This window comes from Pieris rapae, chromosome 3, assembly GCF_905147795.1.
Source record: "Pieris rapae chromosome 3, ilPieRapa1.1, whole genome shotgun sequence".
NCBI lineage: Eukaryota > Metazoa > Arthropoda > Insecta > Lepidoptera > Pieridae > Pieris > Pieris rapae.
The window spans coordinates 6,134,094-6,158,774 of record NC_059511.1 but is presented as its reverse complement, the minus strand read 5'-3'; the positions used below and the strand labels follow the sequence as shown (position 1 = coordinate 6,158,774).

The following is a 24,681-nucleotide window of genomic DNA, read 5'->3' as shown; positions in this document are numbered from 1 at the left end:
TAACTGCTTCCTTAATATTTTAGTATTGTCAAGACTAATTCACAATACGCATAAAACTAAAAAGATACATCAAGCTTTTATCTTAGCCCTGGTTTGCGAGCGCCTTAACGTGTTCTCTCACGTGCGACTAATATACTTTCAGAAGTGACGGTTATGGCTCAAACAGAATGTATGATGTTTTTACTTGTTCAAGTCGTTTCTTTGAATCGACCTGTTTTTATACCTACTTGGAATAAGTAACTGGTGTAGTGTAGGCTAATGGTTTGTGATACGTAAAATAGTTCAATCGTATTCAATATCTAAAATGTGTCACTTTAAAAATTAACCGTGCAGTAATAAATTTCGGGGTCCCAATTAATTAAAATTTATGCTGGCAGCGTGTTATGGATGTGGTGAGGTGTCTCCAGTATCATTCGACGTGTTAATAATTTTCATCTCTTTAACACTAGGTAAACCTCAAAATTCCTCGCCGGAATAATCTCTTCTTCTGCCATTTCTAGACTACGATTTTTGCTCTTACAATCTTGGAACTGGACCGTCTCCAAATGTATATTATTTAAATTCTGTATACGTGTTATATTCGGTCTCGAAATAATTCGGTCTGGTTATCCATTCGACAGCGACGTGATACTCATGTTCTCCATCTCTTAAATTCCAACTCCTTTCTTGGGGAATCCTTAAAGGTCTCTGCAGTGACGATATGGAAATCACTTCCCGTCCCTGAATTTCCCTAGCTTTGATCGTAAAATATAAGGTTAAGATATTTAGCATGTTTTTTTCTAAAAAAAAAACATAATAGTTCTGTGTAAAGGTGTAAAAGTAAGCATTTGCATAAATCATAACCCCTGTCGCTGTTATATTAGATTTTACTACATGTATATTTACAATTTTAAATGACACTTAGGTAGGTATCTACTATATGTATAGAAACTTATGTAGTAGAGTAGACTAAAGACTAAGGCATAGGGGTGTAAGTGCACAGGCGCTATTTAAGGTTTTAATAAAACAATAATAAAATAATAAAACTTTTATTATAATATATACACTGAATTACCGGCGTGAAAAATAATTGTCACTCGTGAGAACATCAAGTGATTGTACAAAAGCAAACAATTCATCCCCCAAGATAATTTATACGAAGCACCCTAGCGGAAGTAGCCGGCCGCCATTTTGGCTGCACGCGGCAGGATGTGAGCGCACGCGCATCGGACGCCATATCCGGTTGACATCTAGCTGTTGTGAAAGATTTTGAAAAATCACAAATGTGTCATTAAATTTAGTGTTAAATTAATGGATATTAGGGATAAGTGGCTCTGCGATATTATCTCTGTCTGTCTGGTTAATTTATTATTGAAAATTAAAGTGGACTAGGTTAAGCTATGGTTAATTATCAATTGCTTTATCAATCTACAAATCTGGTATTAATAATATCCATTTTGTTTATCTATATCAAAATTGAGAATAACTCAATCACAATTGAATCATTATTTACGATGATATACAATCGAATGTAGTAGAATAAATTAGATCGTTAGCGAATCAGCAATCATTCTCTCGAATATTGCATTATCATTATTGTGGTATTACGATATCCTGATTGAATTCCATCTGTTGCTTGGCTAAGGAGATTAGGTGTAAGGTAACAATAATATGAAATACAGCTTTACCAATTACTTATATTTTGTTCGCTTATTTATCAAAGAGACATACCGGAAATGATATCTACAACTCCCAACGTTTCTTACACATTGATGTAAACTTAGAATAAAAGAATGACTAAAAAGCTTTCCTCCTGAACCCTCGCACTTTCAGTTGAGAGCAGTTTATCACAGTATCTACTATCCACAAATTGCGACGCTGTACATTCCAATATAAATCTTCTATTGAAAGAAACCTACCCTCACATTCAGAGGTCCTTTCAACGGGGACAAACATACAGACGCTAAACAAACACTCAACAGTGAAGAGATCAAAGCGCGATATCATAGAGAACACGGTTTAATTTGGTGCCAATGACAACTGTCAGGACGCCATTTTGTAAGTTTTCGCGGTATTTTTACATAGATAATTTTGGATGTCGCAAGTAAATTCGTGTAAAGAACTGTGATTTTGTATTAATTGATCATTACATTTTCAGATTAAAGTGACCAATATCATCATTTTAGGTATAAGATGTGTATGGATTGATAATATTCTGGATTACTATGGTTTTATACATTACCGCTAACATTAAGCTAAATGCTTCTGGCTTTACACAGTTTTTAATATTAAAAGGAGGGTTTTTTATGGATTTTGTAATTTAAGAATACGTGCAAAAGCATGACTTCGTCCTCACGAAGTATACTAAAATATTCAGTATCCAGAATGAGGCTGCAATTCACTGTTAGTGTGAATGTGTGCTTTTCACACAAAAGCTGACACAAGGAAGTGCTAAGTGTTCATTGACTGTAGTGTTAATGAGTTTTAACTATTTAACACTAGGGAGACAAAATTAGGGATGAATACTGTGCTTTTAAAATACCGAGGTAGTTTTTCATACTTTAGACACAAAGATATCAGAGACATTGTTTATGGATAGATATTATAGATTTCATTCAAAAATAACTCCATACCATATCCAAAGGATGAGTTATGAAAAGACTGCACATCAAGGTGAAATAATACTAGATAATTTTACTCAAATTACACCAAAAATCTCTAATTTCATAATATGAAATTATAAGAATTCAGAAAAATGGACTAACGAATGACACTGGGTAAATTAGATTTGCGTGCACTATCTATGTATTACATTTATAAGGTATCGGAAGTAAAACCATAGAAGAACTAACACCTATGTAGCCATTCTTTAAACTGTATATGCATAATGTTAAACTTCAAAATATGACGTCACTAAATTAAACTGAACCATTTAGCCCTTTCGTACCTTAATTCCTAGTTAAATTAAACATGAAACATGAAAATAACCTCAAAACTTGAGAACTATGTATTTATATAACGGAAGATAAATGATTCGCGCCAAATTCTGTTTTTGTCTTCACTCAAAAATCACATTTTAATTACATACGATGATTCGATGTAACAAAAGAACCCATTTATAAGATTATCTATAAACAATTGTAAAACAAGAAAATGAAAAAAAAATATAAAATGATTTTGTTTATAAGAACGATGGCCTTGTTAGAGACAAAGGCATTCTTTTCTTTCTTTTGTATCTGTAACTATAAAATATTCAAAAAGTACCAATTTGTTCGTCTTACATTGTAAAATATGTTTTAGAACTAACAACTACGAACAATTTCTATGTCTTTTGTGACTCGATTCAAGTTTTCAGCTAAAAATAGTGTCATTTTCTATTGTCTATGAGTATTCTTGAAAAAGTCGTTTTTAGTTCACCCCTAGGGCGCTGCCCGTGGCTTTTTAGTTTCCGTAAAATTTCTAGGCATTTTAGAATTTATTAAACTTTAATTGAATGAATTTATTTACTTAAAAAATCGCTTGGTAGATCTAATCACACTTATACGAATCGCAAATGTTATTATTGAAAAACGTAATTTAAAATACGTAATTTTTTTTTGTTTTACATTTATTTATTTTTAACTTATATTTATAACATTTTCTGTTAGTTTTCATGATAAAAATAATCGTCTGTTATATAGACTTGTTTTTAAGTACACATTGAAAAGCTGCAGAATTACTACACCGTTAATTGTAGGAAGCGTTTTCCCTCCAATTAACTTTCTTTTTAATAGCGCCATCTAGTGGACCACTTCAACTGCAATCTCATTTCAAAATCCAATTTTCGAAAACATTCTATTGAATTTGGAGATGTTAAAATTGTCGAAGCTACTCCTTGAGAGACAATATCCCTTTTAAAATTCACAAATTCACCGAGTTAAGAGGCAATTAGTTAGGAAATGTTACTCTTTTTAAAACCCCAACTTGAATGCATCTTCCAAAATACCGAGACGCTTGACATAAGTGTCATTCTGTCATTCTGACAATGGAAGCCATCCAAAAATTCTGCGCCTCAATTCATAACCAACCCTTTTTCTTAGACAAGTGTTTATTAGGGAGTATACATTATCAGTAATTGGTTTTTCGATGGGTTTGCTTTTGTGTCTCAAAAAAATTAAGCATGTCATACATTTGTCTATGAATCGCCGCTTTATCATTGAATGCGCTGCGTCAAGTTGCGTGAGTGTTTTATCTGTGGAGATTTTAATGAAGGCTCCATTATATATGGTATTTAAATTGCAACACAAATTCTAAATTACCAATTAGGATAAAACTCTAAAGCTGACTGAAAACTATCTATTTGCGTCAAGTGGTAGTAGTGCAAAACATGTTATGAAGTGCTACTTAGGTGCAGGCTATTGAGATGGCTTCCATAGAATTTTTGTAGCTTATGTATGTTTACATTATGTTCGTTGATAGTTATAGTAAATATATTGTTACTCAGCAATCAAATAAGTAGGTTTTAAGCGCTGAGAGTATGACAACACTTGAGAGGAATAAAAACCAATTATTACGTTGTTATTTTAAAGTATATATCTAAATGCATCAATTGTGACTCTCCTATTCATTACAAGTACTAATTACAATAAAAAAAGACAAGACCATAAATGTATGAATTAATTTGTACTTCACTATTATATACCAATTTAAGCGGTCAACCAACTATATATACAACAGAATATATTAAGTAATATACAATACTACTACAGCCACAGAACATAAGATATAACATAGTTACACACAAAGAATGTATATATTTTTATTCCAAAAGAAGCCGTGTTTTATTACGTAAAACCAAATTTTTAAATTTCTCATTTACATTTTTCCCAATTTACATATGATCTTGTATCGATTGCTTTCTTGTTACTTGTAAATTTCAAAAACAACTTGCAACAATTTCGCATGTGCCAGGAAAAAAAACTGGTATAAATTAAAATAAATAATTCTTCGTACGACCGAAAAAAAATTTGTTATAATTAAAATCGTTCAGCGACATTAACCTGGTTACTCGCGTAATTAAAAAGTGTCTAGGGTTGTCGAAACTTATTAAATAGGGTATGATATTTCGTTATGAAATAATATAATGAAATACCATTTAGATATTTAAACAAATAAGAGATTATTTATGTCTTTACAATAAATTTGCTTTTATAGTAAATATAAATTATAGTAGAAATGAATAATAATATTCGCTTGAATTAAAAAGTACTCGATATAACGGAAATGCTAAGTATTTTTGTTACGATGAGCACAATGCACAGGATAATCGATTCTCATGCTTTTATTTTTGGACTTTCGCCTGTAGATAAACCTGCTAAGATTTTCAAAGGCGACAACCCTAAGCATTGCCCAAGTACACATGTCGAGTTAATAAATACCGTGGAGCAGAGATAAGAATCCGTGTTGAACTGACATGTGGTATTTATCAGAATTATTGCCACTAATTGCGTTTGTATGAATGTATGGAGCGGTGGTATGTGTAACGACTAACAAACCCATACGATTTGTCTAGCCATTGATTTCACAACCCTGCGACCATCTTATTTGTTAATACATTTGTCTTTCAGTATTGCGACTTTAATGAAATGTAATCTAGGAAATCTTAAAAGTTTGAACTGAGAATTTACAATTCAAATTGAGTAACTCAGTTTGTGAGTTCACTGTAATAGATGAATTATTTTTATGACAATCGAGTCGTTGTAAAATATCAATAGTAGTGGCTATGCTCCAGACCACACACACAGCGCCTAAACTATGGTTAAATATGTGTATTGGAATTTTATTCTACAAATCGGTAATAAATTAAATCTATTAGTTAAAGAACTCTTCTTTTTCTAGTTTTCTCACGTTAAATGACACTCAGGTGGCCAAATACGTAACTTCATATATCTAATAAAACAGTTAGAAAAGTTATATATTCTTCCATATATAGCAAAGTATAAACATTTTGAGTAACAAATATTTTAATTGATTTATACAACATTTAGTTAAATTATCGTATTATATGCCTAAAACATGCTAAACACGAAGTATTATTACTAACACACAACTAATCAGTTATTACAATATTCTTATCATACTAATAATATTGATAGTTAAAAATGTATGAATAGAAAAAAAAGTTTGGTCCCCGTAGCAGTGTACCTGTATGTATGCTGGCAGAAATTCCTCGCTGTATTGCGATATTTGTTCGTTGAGCGAGGAAAGCACCAGCTTTGGGATCTCCGGTTCTATCTACCAGGCCCCAACTTAATCATTTATGCCTGTGTATTTGATGGCCCGATTCTCCAGTACAAAAGGAACAAAATATATGCTAAAGTAGTTTAATTTGACCACGATGTCAAATTAAATGTTAATGGTGTGTCCAGTTATTACACAATAAGCCCGGGAAAATAGTGATATCTTTGGCATGCAAATTAGAAGAGACGTATATAACATAAAATAGTTTAAGCGTTCTAAATATGTATTAGGCTTTATGATTTTTTTTACATTACCGAGGGCGTAAGTGCCTCCTCACCTGATGTCAAGAGATACCGCCACTCACACTGCCAAAGGGCTCGTAGGTGCGTTAACGCCATTTTAAGAATTGATATTGTTTTTAAGTCGAATTGGATCAGAAATACTTCAGTGGTGGGTTTTCTTCAAGGTATTTATTGCGCACAAAAATCCATTAACACAGCTGAGGTTCGAAGACACCTCTGGATTGAGAATCGCACGATCAACCACTAATCGTACACTGTATACAATATTAACAGGATATATGAAAAATATAAATTTGTTGGACACTCTTTCCGGAAAGCTATATTGGTGAAACAAGAGCAACTTTCGAAACTTTGGTGATGAATACTAGAAATGAGTTTCAATATATAAAATACGAAATTACAAAATATAAAATAAATACATAATCTACAATTGCATGTGATTTATGACTTCTGCTATATAAAAAGGTGCTTTAAGCTTGTAGGCATTTAAGTCATTGTGAAGTTCCTTTTAAGCGTTATTACTTTGACCTACTAAAATTATATAAAGTTAAAAGCTCGTGTAACTAAGTTATGGCTATGTTACAGCGCGATCGTACAATCGATCACTTTATGCCATGAAACAAATATTTTATAAACAAAGTATAAAAATGTGGGTCTAACACGTGTATGGGTCACATATTAGATTCAAATACATATCATTAAACAGGAAGGAGGTTTAGAAATGGTAACATCAGGCAAACCCCCTGTTCTAAATAAGAATAAAAATTTTCAATTGAAATGATCTGGGCATTTCATGACATAGCCAATATTTTCGCTCTTTAAAAACGATTTTCTTTTCATTTTTGTAAAATTGTATTGTTTAATATTTGCATTGTCTCTTCGTATAGATATGTCATGCCTATAAGTGCTTCTTACATTAAAAAGTGATTGGGTACAAAGTACGCATGTCAGAAGTCGAACTTCTTTGTAAATTAATTATTACTAAGGTTAAATCTCTAATAGATGATCATGTACCAGTATATGATCACTGCATATATTTGTATATCTATATTCATACTGTTTACTCACTATATACCTACAAGCTAATGATAATATAAATAAATAAAAATGTGCGTTTACTTTCTTAAGAACTTTCACTTCAAAAATGCTATATTGTGTTTTTTAACAATGGATCGGTGAGCAAACCATTGGCAATTTTTCCAATCAATAAAAACAAATTAATTTTCATTTAGAAGTTGTACGGCCACGACCGCTATATTTACATAAAGTTTTCATGTACGTTTATGGCAATGTGTTGTTACTTTAAAAAGTGTGCTATCTCATTCTCGCTTTTATACAATTATTATAATTTGGATTCATACAAAAAGTTATTGCAAAGACGTCATACTTCATTATAAATTCCACGAGAAGAGTATAAAATTTTAAGGCGAAGGAGGTTTAATAATTTTTAATTAGAACACTATTTAGTATTGACCTGCGAAGCCGCGAACTTCGTTTCGCCTTTATATATTTTTTTTGCTATCCTAGCAACGTATATAACATTTTTATACTCGCTACCCTAGATAGACTGTTTGCGTGTATGGAATTAAATTCTAAGTATTAAATAAAACTATGGCCTTTGTGTCACAGAACACGCTGATTACCCAAAAGCGGGTCAAGTGCTGTATTACAATTTTTTTTTATGTAATTTTACCAATTTTCCTATAATACAAAACTTAGATCAGAATTAAAATACCATGAATTATTTTTTAAAGTAAGTCACGTGATTAACAACTGCACCAAGAAATTATAAAAATGTAAACATATTATTCATATTTTTTTATATAATAATGGTATACCATTATGAATTTACCGTAAAATATATGTATTATAATTCATGCTTAGTTTTTGTTATCTATAATCGCTTTTATAGCTGTAAAATACTTAACTTACATATATGGTAAACTATTTCATGTTTATGGTGTATCCAGTTATTACAAAAGAAACCTGTCAAAATTGCGATATTTGTGGCATGCAAATTTATTTAGAAGCAGAGACCTATATAAATTACCAAAGTTTAAATGTCCTGAAATGTATAAGGCCCTATGATAAAAATATAAAGATGTGTACTTCTGTTTTACAGCTTATCCTTGGACAAAGAATTCCTCTAAGAGCTTCCACTCTTCTTGGTGGCTAGCTTGACGTAGCCAGCTGCTCTACTTATACCATATTTTTATTTGTCTTTCTCGTATTCTTTTGTCATAGCGCGGAAGCTATTCGGTCACTTTTTTAGTACATTTATCATTATTATGTATTCTCTAATAATTTTGTTATCTATATAAGGCCAAATAAATTAATTTAACGACTATGTATGCATATATGCATAAATGTATGCCGCCAGGTGGAAATTCAAATAAATAATTATCATCTTGGTTTATCTTGTTTATCTATCGCTTTTATCAAAGTTAATAATTAATATATTTTAAGGCACTGCCGGTCCTTAACACCGCGATCGGCCATGTCGTCCAGCAAGTCATGTCCCACTCTGAATCGTCTGAAAAGAGGGCGTGTCCCGCACGCGATATGAAAAATTACATAAATCATATTGCTACAGCTACCGTGATTCAAGAATATTAATAGCTTTCCTTTATTATTTCTAAGATATCAAAGGTAATAAAGGACTATAAGATTATACAATACTTTATAACCACATAGTGTATTTAAAACATATTTTATAGCATAGACTGAATAAAGGCCACAATCTAGAATGATTTTTGTTTTGTATGATTACTGATAAAAATGCATAGGTAATGCGTTAATGCGTTAATGTAGATATATCATATAAATGAATAATCGATTGAAAAATAATTATGATAACATATTTTCAAGAACAGAAATACATGTTAAATAAATGTAAATACTGTATTCTGTCTTCAATTGATAAATTTAAATATTTACTAAAAAATAACTACAATAAAATAAAAATATATACTACAAAAAGAGTTAAATATAATATTTTAGTAACAGAGAGAGATTTTGTTGTACTTATATGTAACCTAAATGCCACATCAATTTGACATATTTCTCAATTCCAATATTAAACCACACAATGAGGCGACAACTTTTAACAATAACTCGACGAAATGTAACTGAAACCGCATCCTGATATGAATAGCAGATTGCAAGCGGTACTCTTAAGAAATTTATCTGGCATAAAAATTATTTTATATATAATAAAGACGTACAATAATTATTTGAATTCAGTAGGGATGTTTTCTATTACAGTTAGAATAAAAAATGACGTCGTAATTACCTATTAGTGGTATTTAACAAAATTGACACAAAAATGTGTAAAAAATCGTACCCAAAAAAAAACGTTAACTGCAACTCAACTGCACATCCTCTAAGACTTTTGGATTTTAAAATAGTAACATTTAATATTAATTTTGGCGCCTGGTACCGGTTTCCTGATGATGTTTTGCTGATGCTGATTTTCTCCCAGCTCAACGAATAAGGATTGCAATACAGCGAGGACATGCAGCCAGCATTAAAAGTACACTACCACAGGGACCAAAATGTTAAATATGTTTTAATTTTTATTTGATTGTATTATTACTATGTAGTTTAAGAATATTGGAAATAAATCGATTCCCTACTTCAACGAACTAAAATAGAAATCTAGGGCCCAAACCAAAAATATTATAGCGCATTTAAATACATATAATCCACTTTAAAGTTACAGACAGTATACAGATAACAAAGATCTCTCAAACGTGACCGCTTTCTAAGTTTGTGGTTTGCACTAATCCTGCTGAAACAACAAGAGTCATAATAATACACTTCTGTTAATTTAGACGTCCTGTAGGAATATTTGCGGAATATAACGCTAGAGAAAAATATTGCTCAGCAACGATATAAGAAAAGACGTTTAGGAAAGTATCCTCTCCTAATCGTAATATACTATCCTCAATATGTGTTCAAATAACACCACAATAGCAAATCATAGAAACTGTTACTGCTCGAGCACGAGACAATAAAAATTGATAAATCGTTAGATAAAAATAATTTAGACCCTCGTAACACAGAAGTAAAGAGCTGAAACTAGATACGGCATGAGCGCCCAAATAACGTTTTCTTCCTTTTGACCACATTGAGCGAAGGGCTTGTCGAATTGTCAATCTTCAATGTATTACTCGGCTTGATTACCACTCCACGCATATTGCGTCTCTTTGAGTTTTGTAGAAAGTGTACTATCGTGAATGTTGAAGAATTGTTTGAGTATATTCCTCAAGCCTCGTTTCAAGACCGTACTATTTAAAATTTCATTAACATCACCTTGATGGCTAGAAGTCTTCCACACTTCGTATCACAAGGCACGTTCTCTTGCGAACTTGTGAACTGTGAAATCGTAGACCGGTTGAAGTCTTTCCTGATAGGTATGACCTTCAACTATTCAAATTTAAGGCGTACTCAAAGGCTGGAAACGCACCCACTAAAAATGGGTGTCCATGGGCTAAGATGACTTACTTTAAATTAAAAACACACAGACGACAAGCACCTACATATTTCTAGAAAATTAGCATACCTTAATCAATAAAAATGCTCAATGGAATGACCGTCATTTGTTAAAAAATTCAGTATTAACGAAAGCCGACACAAAATTCTACGATTCTTACGACTTCTGACTCGAACTACGATTCGGAGGAGAGATTTGGAATCAAACGAATGCACGAACATCGATATCGCTTAATTCGATTATAGTAAACTATAGAAATTGCATTGGCTTGCAAAATCATTGTGCTTTGTTTAAAACTCAATAGAAAGAAGAATTAATTAATTTGTCAAAATAGTCCCAAATGCAATGCTACATTTATAATTTAAAGAACCAAATATAAAGGAGTCTTCCAGCCGCCTTAAATCGTTGTATTTGGAAGATAATAGCCGAAGCAAACAGTGCAGTTAACAAACATACATAGAGCGAGCCGCGGATACACTCGCAAACCCAATAAGGGTTGATTCGCTTGATTGCAATCAACCCCGCGTATCGGACGTGATATGAAAGAATAAATTGCTTTATTTCGCTTAAATGTTACCAGATACAACAATTTACTGTTCAACGTCTGTTTTAATATAGCATATTATAAGCTGCATTGTTTTTTCTATATTTCGCCTTGAATATGGGTAATATCAAATTTCTAAGATTTCATATTGGTTAAAGATAAACAAATCTTTGTTTTTTATTTTGTCTTAATACAAATACACAAGACAAATAGGCCCCAAAGTAATATATTTCCTAAAATCTAAAATGCCAACGGATTCGATGCTGGAACGGACGAATTCGATATTGGACTGCCAAAGCTTGTATTTTCGATGGCATAATTCATAAATAATAACAGAAGGCTTTTAAAGGCTAAACTGCCAAAGATAATTTCACAATTATAGTTCAACTTTATCTCGCTTCCGTTTACTATGTAAAAAGTATAACTTACATATAAGGTTTAATGGCATATTAACAATTATTTCACGTGACGTATAAGGGACTAAAACACTCCGACGCAGCGGGTGTTCAATGTGTTTTAAATTTACGTTTCAGAAAATTACATCTAATTGTTATTATACAATACGGGATAATTGAAAAACGCCATGTTTAACTATCCATAACTAAATTTCTACGAATTGCGTAATACTTCGTGAAGGGAATATCAATAGTTCTTGGTAATTACATCTGACGAGAATTTTCTACTCTGCAGTGTATTAAAAACTTAGTAGGTACTACTGGAGACGGTTAATGCGTAAATAATAGCAAAGTAACCTACTAATCTTACCTACTTTAATTTGTTTGTTTAATTATTTTTCAATTCGATAGTCCATTTATTGAAGACATAAGAAAATTAATTAACACAATTAATTACCAAGTAACTTTGATACAAATAAATTGTTTTATTAGTAGTGTACTTACGTGCTATAGTAATGTACATACATACCTATATTTGTAGATATTATAAATAACGGTCAAGTGATTGTATTAATTTTATTCATGACTTTGTTTTAATATAAAAAAATGCCACTAACTACAGCAATCAAATGACATTTGTTCTATTCAACCTATAATTTGCTATTAATTCTTACAAATTACTGACTCTTTTACAGTTAATTGTTTTCGCAACTGTCTTTGATCGTATGTCGCAAGATAATTGTTATTGTCATTTTGTAAAAGATCTTGGGTGTGTTATTTATAGGTTTAGGGTTGTTTTTTAATAAACAACTGACACGAGACAAAGGTATTATTATCTTTAAGAATCTTTCCCTCGTATGCGACAACTTATTCACAATTGTTACGCTACGGCCTACGAACACGAATCTACGTATTTCACCAATATTTCGGGTTTTAGCTACAACACAAATTAAATTTGTTGACATTTCCATCTTACTAAAAGGGATATGGAAATATTTTCAGAAGCGGGGAGACTTTTCCTTTTTTAGGAAAATCCAAAAATCTTTAAAATATAAAGTTGTAGTTTGTTTAATGTTTTAGTTTCGTGATATTTATTGAAAAGAACCGGTTTGTATTACCACTATTCTTGTTTTCTAAAAAGTTAGAAGAAATAAAACTTGATAAATAAAGCATTCATCTGTATCAGATTTTCTTTTAAATATGTAAGTAGGCCGAAAATCGTGTTTATTGTCTAATTCATGTTATATTAAATGTTCGACTTCGATGCTTTATAAGATTTTCATTGCGTTAACTTCTAGCTATAAATTAGAGTGATTGCAACGAATCATACATTACCCTCAGAAGTTTTTATTCATACAGTTATTGTCCACGTCCACAAAACCTATCCGACCAACCAAGCGTATGACCGAAAACAAAATCAACCACGTAAAATTACACGCAATAAAATTATCAGCAAAAACTCCTCGGGGTAGTATTTTTTAGAGATAATAGGATATAATTAGTGATTGGCACGTCAGTGTGGTTAGGCATGATCGCCGTGCCTTGTGGTAACGTCAAATTGGTTGCATATGTCGTGTAACGGATTGCCTGCGCTATTGTCTGGGGTATTGTTAGAACTTGCCTTTACGCTTAAACGTCAAAGTATTTATTGATTAAGACAGTTAATACTATGATAGAAGGTAGGTTAGGTAGGTTAGGTAAGTAAGTTAGGAGTTGAAGTTTAAGTTCAAAACTTAATGCAAATAAATTAGAGAGAAACAAACATTGAACACGGACACAAAATTAAATTAGTAAAATATTTATTTATTCATTTACAAAATTACAAACAGTACCTACTTAACCAATACAATAATGTTATGTTATATGTAAAATATAAAAATATGGATAAATTACTGCTTTTAGTTTTTTTGTTATAGAACAGGGGGCAAACGGGCAGTAGGCTCACCTGATGTTAAGTGATACCGCCACCCATGGACACTCAGCGTCCAGAGGGCTCGTGAGTGCGTTGTCGGCCTTTAAGAATTGGTACTCAGGCTTTTTTATAATACCTAAATACAAGCCAGGGTAACTTTTGTAGCACCGTGGCTAAAAAACTACGTTTAATTTTGGCAAAACATGACTTAGGTTCCAATTTTAAAAGGCCGACAGCGCACTCGCAATTCCTCTGACATTAAAAATATCCCATGGTATCACTGTTATCACTTAAAATCAGGTGAGCGTTCTGTCCCGTGTTCTAAAAAAAATAAATAATTTTGAATCACATTTTCACAACTTTGGCGATTTTAAATAAAAATTACAGAAATATATTGTTTTACAGTGCAATCAATTAATTAGAAATCCAATATCCCCATACAATCATTTGGTCAATTTGACAATTCAAGACCCTATTTTGAAAACATTTGTCGACAGGACCGGACCAAACAATTTCATAAGTGGCTAATGTTGCTCCCCCAAAATAAACTCAATTGAATAATATGTAGAGCTATTATTCGGGATGTCTGTTGTTTGGGTCAATAGACAGTTGTTTAGATTCAAAAATAACAAATACACAACACTATTATTCATACACAACTACAGTCAAAATCTATTATAACGACATCGAAGGAACTATTAGTCGTAAATACCGATAGTCGTAACAACCGATGACGTTGTTATAAAGAACTTAATACAATAGAAATTAACCGGGACCTTCGATTTTGGTCAATATAACGGGTATGATGAACGTTGTCATTTATAATTAAGTACAAAAGTACATAATTTCAAAACTGTATAATTTTTCACTTTTAGAACAATAAATAGCTTAGTTACAAGACTTCCATTTTAATAACTCTTCAGCTAAGTAGTAATTTATCGTAATTAAAATATATAAATTGACGGAAAGAGATCGTTTTAAAGCGATAAGGCCACCGTTGCACACATTACATATTTTGTAAGTGGTTTTTGAAACCAATAGTACTTAAAGTCCTTCAGGAAAAGAGCGTACCAATATTTTATAAGACCGGCAAAGCACTTGCCAGCCCATGCAATCACTTATTAATATTAGGTGTCCTTCCAGCCTGTTTGCCCCTCCTATATAAAAAACTGTTAAAATCAAGAAATTATTTGGGGCAAACTTCGTGGTTACCACCTAAGCTCCTAATATATAAATAATATAAAGTCAAAATAATTCTTCCACTTCAAGTGGCTTGATGATAACACTTGTTAAAAAATACTGTAATCATCGAATATTTAAACTTTCATTCGTCATGTCTACATCCGTGACTGCCATATAGGTCAAAGTTCTTCGGAGGTCGCTCGGGTCTTGGCAATGGGTGAAGTAATGTCGTCTGTATCATCAGTTAGCCAAGGATACAGCCTGGAGGTATACGGTAATTATAAGCTGTAGAGGTTTCAGTTTGCTTTAGAATATAATTAAATAATATAATTGATGGTAATAAAAAGTCGTAAGCTTTTTAAAGAAATTCATGAAATAAACTGATTAACATGTTTCTTTGTTAAATATTGTATAGGTACTGTCAACCCTTAACACTTAAGACTAGACTTAAAGAAAAGGACCTAAAGGGGAACAATTTGCATTGCAAAATAACTCAATCATTGAAGATTAAAAAACGTTAGGTCTCAATCTATTCAATTTGTATCTGTTTAATATTCAAGTTCCTGCCTTCCTTGGACAGGGCACAGGGCGGCTCCTTTGATGCCATGGAACATGAAATGTATGGTACTAGATACCCAGAAATTTGAATATTCGTTTCAAATTGGTTAAATATAAAACTAGCATTTAAATAGTAATTTTACGTACTACGTTTACAGTTTTATAGTGTGCTTTTGATAATATATTTACTTGATTGCCTTTTTAAATTATTTATTAAAATTAAGGAAAATTTAACGTCAAAGTATTTTAGTAGAAGAATTTTTTATTAATTAGTGGTTTGATTTATTGTTTTAAATATAAAAATAGTATTTCATTAATAATGTAATTATACTTAATTCAGTTTAAGAGAGCATGAAATATTTTTGTTAGCTTTCAAATTAATTTAATATAAGATATTAAATATGGACCTGCCATAACATATTAATATAATGAAAGTCCTGTGCAATAAAGCGTATATTAAGCTTGCAACAAAGTAGTAATAAGCGTTTGAATAATAATTTACTACTAATTAGATATTAATAACAGAATTTCATATAGATTTGCATACCCCCTATTTCTTTTCCATACATGACATCCTGACATTACCACCTGTATAGGAAACTTTGTGGAAACCGCCTGACATCTCGATAGGTAATGAATGTATGGGAGTAAGAATGCTTGTTAATTCTATGTTTACATAAATTAATGTGCATCAATAGTGATTTATTCATTGACAATATTTTTGATTAGTTGACGTTAGGAATAATTTGTAATCTCGAAAGTAGGTAGATACCACAGATTAAAAATGCCATAGACCTCTTACGCCATAGTTTTTGTCAAGTGATATTATGTATATGTAGTTTATTTGTGAGCATTGCTTAGTCTGTATTTTTATATTCCATTTATAATCTTAGGATTTCTGCGAAAAATTTATCTAACAAATTTTGTTGTAGTTTTGACCCTTGGCCACAATGCACAAACCGGGCGGGCCATGAATAAAAAAAATATTGTTAACGAATCGTAGGTAAAGATTATTGCTTTAGTAATGAAATGTTCAATTAAATCATTCCTTATACTGATTTGTAGGCATAAATTTATTAATCAGGCTATTTCTGGATATTCTGCCTAATTTACTTTGAATTTATTGGTGATACGATATATTTAGTTTATATTAACACTGTTTGGTATGGCTTTGTTACATGAACGAATAAATTTAATATTCAGAGATGGTTTTAAGCGTGTCTTCATTTAAACATGTAGCACCCGTTCTTGGTGAGATCACGATCATTAACAGTATCTATTAGCAATCTAATATAGGCCTTAAGCAGTTATAATAGAGTTTCATATCATATGAAAAAATCCAGAGCGACTTACGGTGTTTTATATATATATGTCATCACGTTTTGACCTTAGGGTAATTTTTATAATCTGTGACGATATAATAATGCTTATCTGCGCAAGACACCAAAATCGTGAGAGATAATGGTCAGTGACCATTTTGAATATAATAAGTAGTGTTGGAACGTAGTGATCACGTACGTTTTCGAAATTAAAAACATCTATTATTACTAAAATCTACAGTAAGATTTACATGCGGGCTAAGTGGGAAATATTACTATGTATATCAAATTTCAATACATTGACATACAGAAGTCATTCTCAGTACGTTGTTTCACTGTAATAAAACTTAGCTTTAAAACATTCTTTTTTTAATTATGGGAAACATACTTTACTAGTTATCCATGTGACAGAGGACATGTGGAGAAATGTCTGGAAACTTACACGTTGCGGATCTCCAGCGTGTTGGACCGATTTAATAAGTGCAACCAGTCGAGATACGTAGGCTAGGCAAAGACCTATAGATGAGAGCCGTATTTAGATAAGCCGACCACGACTACTCCGAAAAATGTACGATTAAGAACCATATTGTATTATACCGACATGCGTATGAAGCAACAACACTAAGCTCTAACGACACTAACTCATGACACTAAGTTCGATAGCCGGCGTCTACCCGATACTTGATATACATACCTATAAATTAACAGAGTATACACAATCAGAGCAGCGTAGGCCTAGTGGTTTATGTAGTAGTAATATTAGAAGGGGCAGATGTGATGCGCTTCACGACGTTTCGCTATTGTTGTCTATTAAAGATCACCCTGCTACACTCATTGAGTGTACCTTCTACGGCAGCTTAATCTGGTCAGTTCTACGCGTAAACTTCCACCTTACCTTGGACTACAACGAGTTCTATGGACTAATCACCACATCGAGTTACAGTGAACTGATGGCACTTATCAACGTGTACCGAGCTAGTATGGCGTACGGTCGCATCGACAGAATTTTATCATATTCAACTACAAAACAAAACTCATTAAAATGCATTTTCAGCCGTTTTTTTAGACGCTTATCTTCATTCAATAACGATGCATCTTATACGGCGTCCGCTTTTTTCGAATATTCATAATGGCATAAAAGTTTGCAACAATATAAGTTATTATTATTGTGTATTTTGTTATCATATTCATGCTATACATAATTCTTTAACCTATATAAACTATGTATCGTATATTATGGAAAAATTACTCTAGAAAATCAAGTTTCAATCAACCAAACCAACTAAATTTAAAATAATAGTTTTTGCATACAAGGATCGCCTGTGTTTTTGTTGAATGTAATATAAATAACGTTAAAGCTGTAATTACACTAATAAAATAGCTTAAAGGAGGGAATCAATAAATCGATCGGTCAAAAATCCTGCAAGCGGCGACATCTATTGTTGAATAGATTTAAGATTAAGTGCTCTTTCAGTCCTGAATTTATTTTCTTTAGCTTCTCTAAGTAAACAATCAATCCCTTTTTAAATCGTGATGAAGATTTATTTTTTACTTTAAGAATATTAGTATATCTAAGGATATTTCTCAAAACCTTTTTTGTGAATTGGCATAGGTTCAATCCATATTTTTAATCAATAACCTGACACTTTTTGTACTTAATAGAAACAATACCTTATAAACAATATACCACACCATACAGCAAGTTTGTAAATGTTTGCTTGCAAGGCGAAACCTTATTTTTAGTTAGATAGATAGGTACGTATCTGGTTCAGCAGCTTTTTTCGCATGCGCGATGCAATACTGGGTGTTGATATAATCTTCCATAAAAGAAGATTATGTATTGTTGAAAAATGCACTTTTCCCAATATTTCATGTGTATACATGCATCCATACCACGGCGTGAGAGTTCATCTTCATTATATCACGTCTAAATTTAGTTATAGTAATCAAAGTTATAATGCAATTTATCGATTGAATGCAGCTGTAAATACTTCAGTAATTTTTTAAGTGAAATTATGATAAACCGCTACTAAATCACTAATATATTATTAAATATAGCGACATCTAGTGATGAATTAGAACAACGTTATTATATTGTAGAATAGCGCATGCGCTGATGCAAGACTAAGTGTAATTATGCCTGCCAGATGTCACTACTAAAAATGATATAAGATCGTTTACTAAGTCGTCAACAGATGTCTGTAGTATACACATATTTTTTTAATTTTACGCTTATTAGTTTTATTACTTTATATTTATTACTTAAGCTTGTTAACTATTTTTACATATTAAATTATACTGTTGTACTATAATGGGCATTTCACCATAATAAATCCACATTGAATTGGGAGGATGTCGTTTATTCGCTCTATTAAGTACTACATATATAATTGACTCGAGTTTGGCCAATTCAACTTCTTAAAACTTTATGGGGATTTATAACCAAACATTCCAAACATTTTACGTTTAATTTTACTTACCTAAAGTCTGCTGCTAAAAGAAGTCCATGCGCAAACTTTCTTTTCGACCACGCAAGTCAAGATTCCTGTCAAGATTCGTATTTTAACTTTCCGATAGTTTTCTATTGAAAAAAGACAAATTAGATATAAAAAATGCATCAGTAAGCTAAGGGTACTAATAATAATAAGAAAAATTACTTGTTTGAGTTCATTGCACAATATTGTTGGTAAAGTGTCATAATACAGTCACATTTTTTTACGTAATTATTACACATTCTAACTGACCAAATCATAGATAACCTTATGATCGATTTCACTATGAAAATGTTCTAGAAAAAGCATTAGAAATTAAGTCTTACTCGTACTTATGTGTTATCCCCTTAATCCGTTATAAATTTTGTAAGATTAAAATAGTAAATACAATTAGAATTAATTCAGTTAGTTAAATGAGCCATTTCATACTAATCAAAAAAGTACATATAATAAAAGTAGCTTTTGTTAAATATTACTCGGTTAAGGTACAACTGAAATAACATATTGCATACCTATTTTTGTACGAATAATTTAATATATTTATTAAAATAAACAAACAAACAAATATTTTAATAAATAAACAAATTAAACTGATATAAAATTAAAACTAACATAAAACACCAATAAAAAGTGCGAATTCGGCTCGAATGACGATGAAATTAGAAGAAATCTTAATTTTAGAATACACAATGAATGTATTACTGTGCTTACTTAAGCTGTATATTCTTGTTGCTTAAATATTAAAATATATCTAAATTTGTTTAATTGGTCGCCTTTGTTCTACAGCAAAAACATTTGGGTACGAATTGCATATTTACCTTTTAAACATATAGCGTTTTATATAATTTCCAGGTTTTTAAAAATTCTTTAAGGTTAAATTGATTCCAGATTCTAGGCTGACCGGATTTTAAAGTTGATTTTTGACCCTTTAACCAACAAAATTCTTAGGAAAACTTACATCTATATAAATATCAACAAATTGCACTAACAAGTCAGTATGAGAGTAGCAAAGGCCAGTGAGTGACCCCACGTAGTTATTATCTTCCATTAAAATGTTGCTCGTAATCTTTATATTGTGTGCCGTGTTCGGGCAAACTCTTGTCGCGCGTTCTCTTAACGATTTAAACTTCGAGAGACAAAATATTTTAGACGATGAGTTTGAAATGCAAGTTGGCGGACGCCTGCGTCTCACAGACGATGAAGTCACAGCAAACGAAATCCTCATGCATTGGAAACGGTTAGAAATATCCCAAGCATTCAATAATCCTCAAAACTCCAACTTCTCAGGACACTATTTCACCTATAAGCATCATATTGACAAGTCAAATGTCTATCAAATTATACGGAAAATGCCGAAGGGCGCCGCGCTTCATGTTCACAGCACCCTCATGCTGAGTACCGATCGTGTAATAGAGCTTACATACGAGGACCACTTATACGCTTGCTTCGCGAATTCAGAATTACACTTACAATTCTCCACAACTGTTCCCAAACGGCCTTGCCCAGTTGAGTGGCGTCTTTTGAGCGAATTAAGAAATGAATCGGGTGACGTCACTGCCTTTGATACGGAGCTAAGGAAATACTTTAGTTTGTTTACAAATGATGAGCATATCACGAATGCCGACATTAACTATACGTGGGATAAATTTAACAAAATCTGTCGCACTTTAAAGTATTTGCTATCATACAGACCTGTAAGGGAGAAACATTTCTATGCAGGCTTAAAAGAGTTTTACGATGACAACATAAGATACATCGAGATAAGAAGCGGATTAACAAGACTATATGAATTAAATGGCACCGAACACGATGCTACTTACTTGGCTCATCTATTTAATAGAGTCGCGAAGAAGTTTAAAGAAGATCATCCCGACTTCTATGGAATAAAACTGATTGTTACGCGATGGCGCGGTATCAACATGGAGCAAATGCAAGAAGTGATACACGTCGCTCGTCAAGTGAAAACAGAATTGCCCGATCTTTTTGCTGGATTCGATTTAGTGGGACAGGAAGATAAGGGCAAACCTCTGAAAGATTTTCTTCCCCTTCTAGCCGCTCAGGACGACTTGCAATACTTTTTCCATGGCGGTGAAACAAATTGGTTCGGAACTTCAACCGATGAGAATTTAGTGGATGCGATCCTGCTTGGTTCAAACAGAATAGGCCATGGTTACGCATTAATCAAGCACCCAGCTCTAATGGCAGCAGTGAAACAAAGAGACATAGCTATAGAAGTGAATGTGATATCCAATACTGTGTTATCTTTAGTAAGTGATGTCCGGAACCACCCACTGGCTGCCTATTTGGCTTTAGGCTTGCCTGTGATTATATCCAGCGATGATCCAGGGGTGTGGGAGGCAGATCCTATATCCCATGATTATTATGTTACATTCACACGTATCGCTAGCAAGAAAACGGACTTACGACTTTTAAAACAGTTAGCTATTAATTCTATAAGGTATAGTGCATTGGATGATGAAGGTAAAACGGCAATGTTTAGACTTTTTCACAAAAATTGGTTGGAGTTCATACAAAATGTAACAGCGGAGAATAGTTTAACAGACACGGCTAATTAGATACATAGCAACGATTGACGGAGACTTTAGCAGGACTTTAGGTGTCAAAGTGAATTTAAAATAGATAGATTACAGTTCATTAATACTCCGATCAAAAATGTTTATTTGTATGAATTCATTATAAATATATTAACGCAATTATAGTACAAATTATAAGCAATTGTTTACCAGTAAGTGGACTGATTTAAATTTATATATTATGAATGTCTGTATAGTCTGTAGTGTATATATTAGCAGGCTGCAGAAGATTACTAAAAATATGAGGGGATGAGGCCTAAGAAGGTAACCACCCTACGCCCTAGTGCAGGGTTAGAGCTAGGGTCCCAAAGTCCTCCAGATGTGTCAGCATTTGGTCAGTGTTCAAGTGATATCTGAGTGATATTACGTGGTTTTGGGAACGTTTAGGTATTGGATTCGATCCCAATCAAATCAAATCAAACCAAAAATCATTTATTCATATAGGTAACATAATGTTCACTTATAAACGTCAAAAAAAGTAAAAAAGAGAAATATGAATTGAAATGAGACCAATGAAAACTATATCTGGAATACAAGAAAACATTAAATAATAAACTATCACCGAACCCATTTCTTTTCCAACAAAAACTAACTTGAAATCTATCATTAATTATGGGAATAAAACGCAACTCCTTTTCACGGTAATAAAATACATGAATTAGTTACGGACTTCCTCAGGCATTTGATGACAGCTGAAGTTGCGGACTCAATATAATTAAGAGGTCTTTCCATAATTGGTCACACTTTGAGTATCTTCATTTAATTACATTCTACTGTCGGTCCTGGCTTCACTCATTAATAATTAAACGCTTTCGCAATGCAGTGAGATCCGCATTAACCGTCAAATACAAATCAATAACTTCTTCGGCTATGAGAATACATATTTCTATATTTTCCAAATTAATAACTTCGCTTAAAGCTGGCTTAGTAAGTTTTCTGTGTCAAAATGAACAATATCTGTAACAAATCGTATAATCATGGTAATAGAAGAGTAATGATAGATTTTTATTTTAAAAAATTTGAAAAGTCCTGCGTGAAGCTATATCAAAACACGAACATTGAACATGTTTCATTCCAATACGTTAAATTAGTTCTCTAAAATTGATCTTACCGTATTATGAAAAACTACATTTTGAAATATTAGTACGCAGTGGGTGACTTTAATGGATGTCAAAATACCTAAAATATTGTTGCGCAGATCATTTAAAAATATACGCATATGACTTTTAAAGTAATAACAAACATACAAAACATTTTTTGTGTTAATATCGGTGTCGGTAATACTGGTTAGATACAGCAATTAGTGAAGGCGCCGAATCGTCAACCTCAATTAATTTTTACTATAATTTGTCACAGCGTATCTTTGAAGATCAGCGGTGCGTGCGCATGTCAATATTTGAAGCGTGTAATGGAATTAAAACTGTTAACATGTATGCAACTAATTTACATATATACTTATAACAAAATAGTCTGACGTCCTATTTCAACAGCAAGAGTAAGGATAAAACGTGTTTTTATATGTTATTACTTTTTCTATTGTACCTCTATACGTCTAACTGTGTATATGGTTATTATTTTATTTCATGTGAACCCACCTCTATGTGAATCAAATTCCATTGAATTATACTTCTATTGCTTTTTAAATAATTATTCCATTGCTTTTATATAATGTCCTAAAATTAATTTCTTTGTACATATTATTATAATAGATTATGTACCTTCTAGGTTCAATGAAAAACTGTGATTATAGTTACAAAAAAGGTAAGAACTGCCATGTATCATTAGGTATAACATTTTAGTAAGTAGTTTATGTAACTTTCATACAATAAGGGTTATTAAAAATAGTGAAATTTTTACTTAATTTTTTATTTCTCATAAACGGATGGTTTTATTAGAATAAGTCGAGTGGATTTATACATTGAAAGTAACAGTTTCATTAACAACTTTATTTTAAGTTTGTCTTTGGCTTAGGCGAGTTTACTTCTACATTAAAAAAAACTTTTTTAATTAAACACTTTACATTATCTCGTAATTGGGATTGAACCTAATAATTAGTAAAAGGTCAATTTGATAATACAGAATAATAAATATATTTTTTTAAAGATAAAACATTAGAATGGCGCCAAACCTGCCACAGATTAGTAAAGATTTGAATGTGTCATTGACATTAGAAATGGCGCGTAGTCTAAATTAATAATTATAATGAAAACTGTATGATGATATAAATTTTTTGATTAAACAATAGATGAAATCTTGACTAAAATTTTATTTTTTAATGATGTTTGTGTTAATAAAAATAATTACCTAATGTTTTATATAAAATATAATGAAAAAATATAATCCTATAATCCAAAATATAATATAGGACTTGACTACAGATTTCTGAATCTGGTTCATGATAAATTTTTAAAGGTAAGTAGTTTTCACCGTTCGAGCAAATGTTAAATGCACACATAGAAACAAAGTCCATTGGTGCACAGCCGGGGATCGAACCTACGACTTCAGGTATGAGAGTCGCACGCTGGGGCCACTAGGCCAACACTGCTATGAAATACTATATAAGATAAGATTAAAAGTTATTAAATATTATTTATGCGTTCCTATTTAAAAAAATGATATCTTGACTTTCTTATCTAAAATATTATAGAATCATTGAAGTATAGTATGTAGATCTTTAACTTCAGGAATTC

General features: G+C 31.9%; 1 protein-coding gene across 1 annotated transcript; it reads left to right on the top strand.

Moving 5' to 3' along the window:
* Positions 1-20,003: 20,003 nt before the first annotated feature.
* LOC110993332 (adenosine deaminase 2-like) lies at positions 20,004-24,137 on the top strand. Its single transcript, XM_045634487.1, has one exon. It carries the CDS (start codon positions 20,450-20,452, stop codon positions 21,971-21,973), a length of 1,524 nt encoding a protein of 507 aa, XP_045490443.1. The 5' UTR covers positions 20,004-20,449; the 3' UTR covers positions 21,974-24,137.
* The last annotated feature ends 544 nt before the right edge of the window (positions 24,138-24,681 follow it).

Excerpts from the sequence above, each read along its gene's own strand:
- LOC110993332 (XM_045634487.1), top strand. The coding sequence starts at position 20,450 with ATGTTGCTCGTAATCTTTATATTGTGTGCCGTGTTCGGGCAAACTCTT.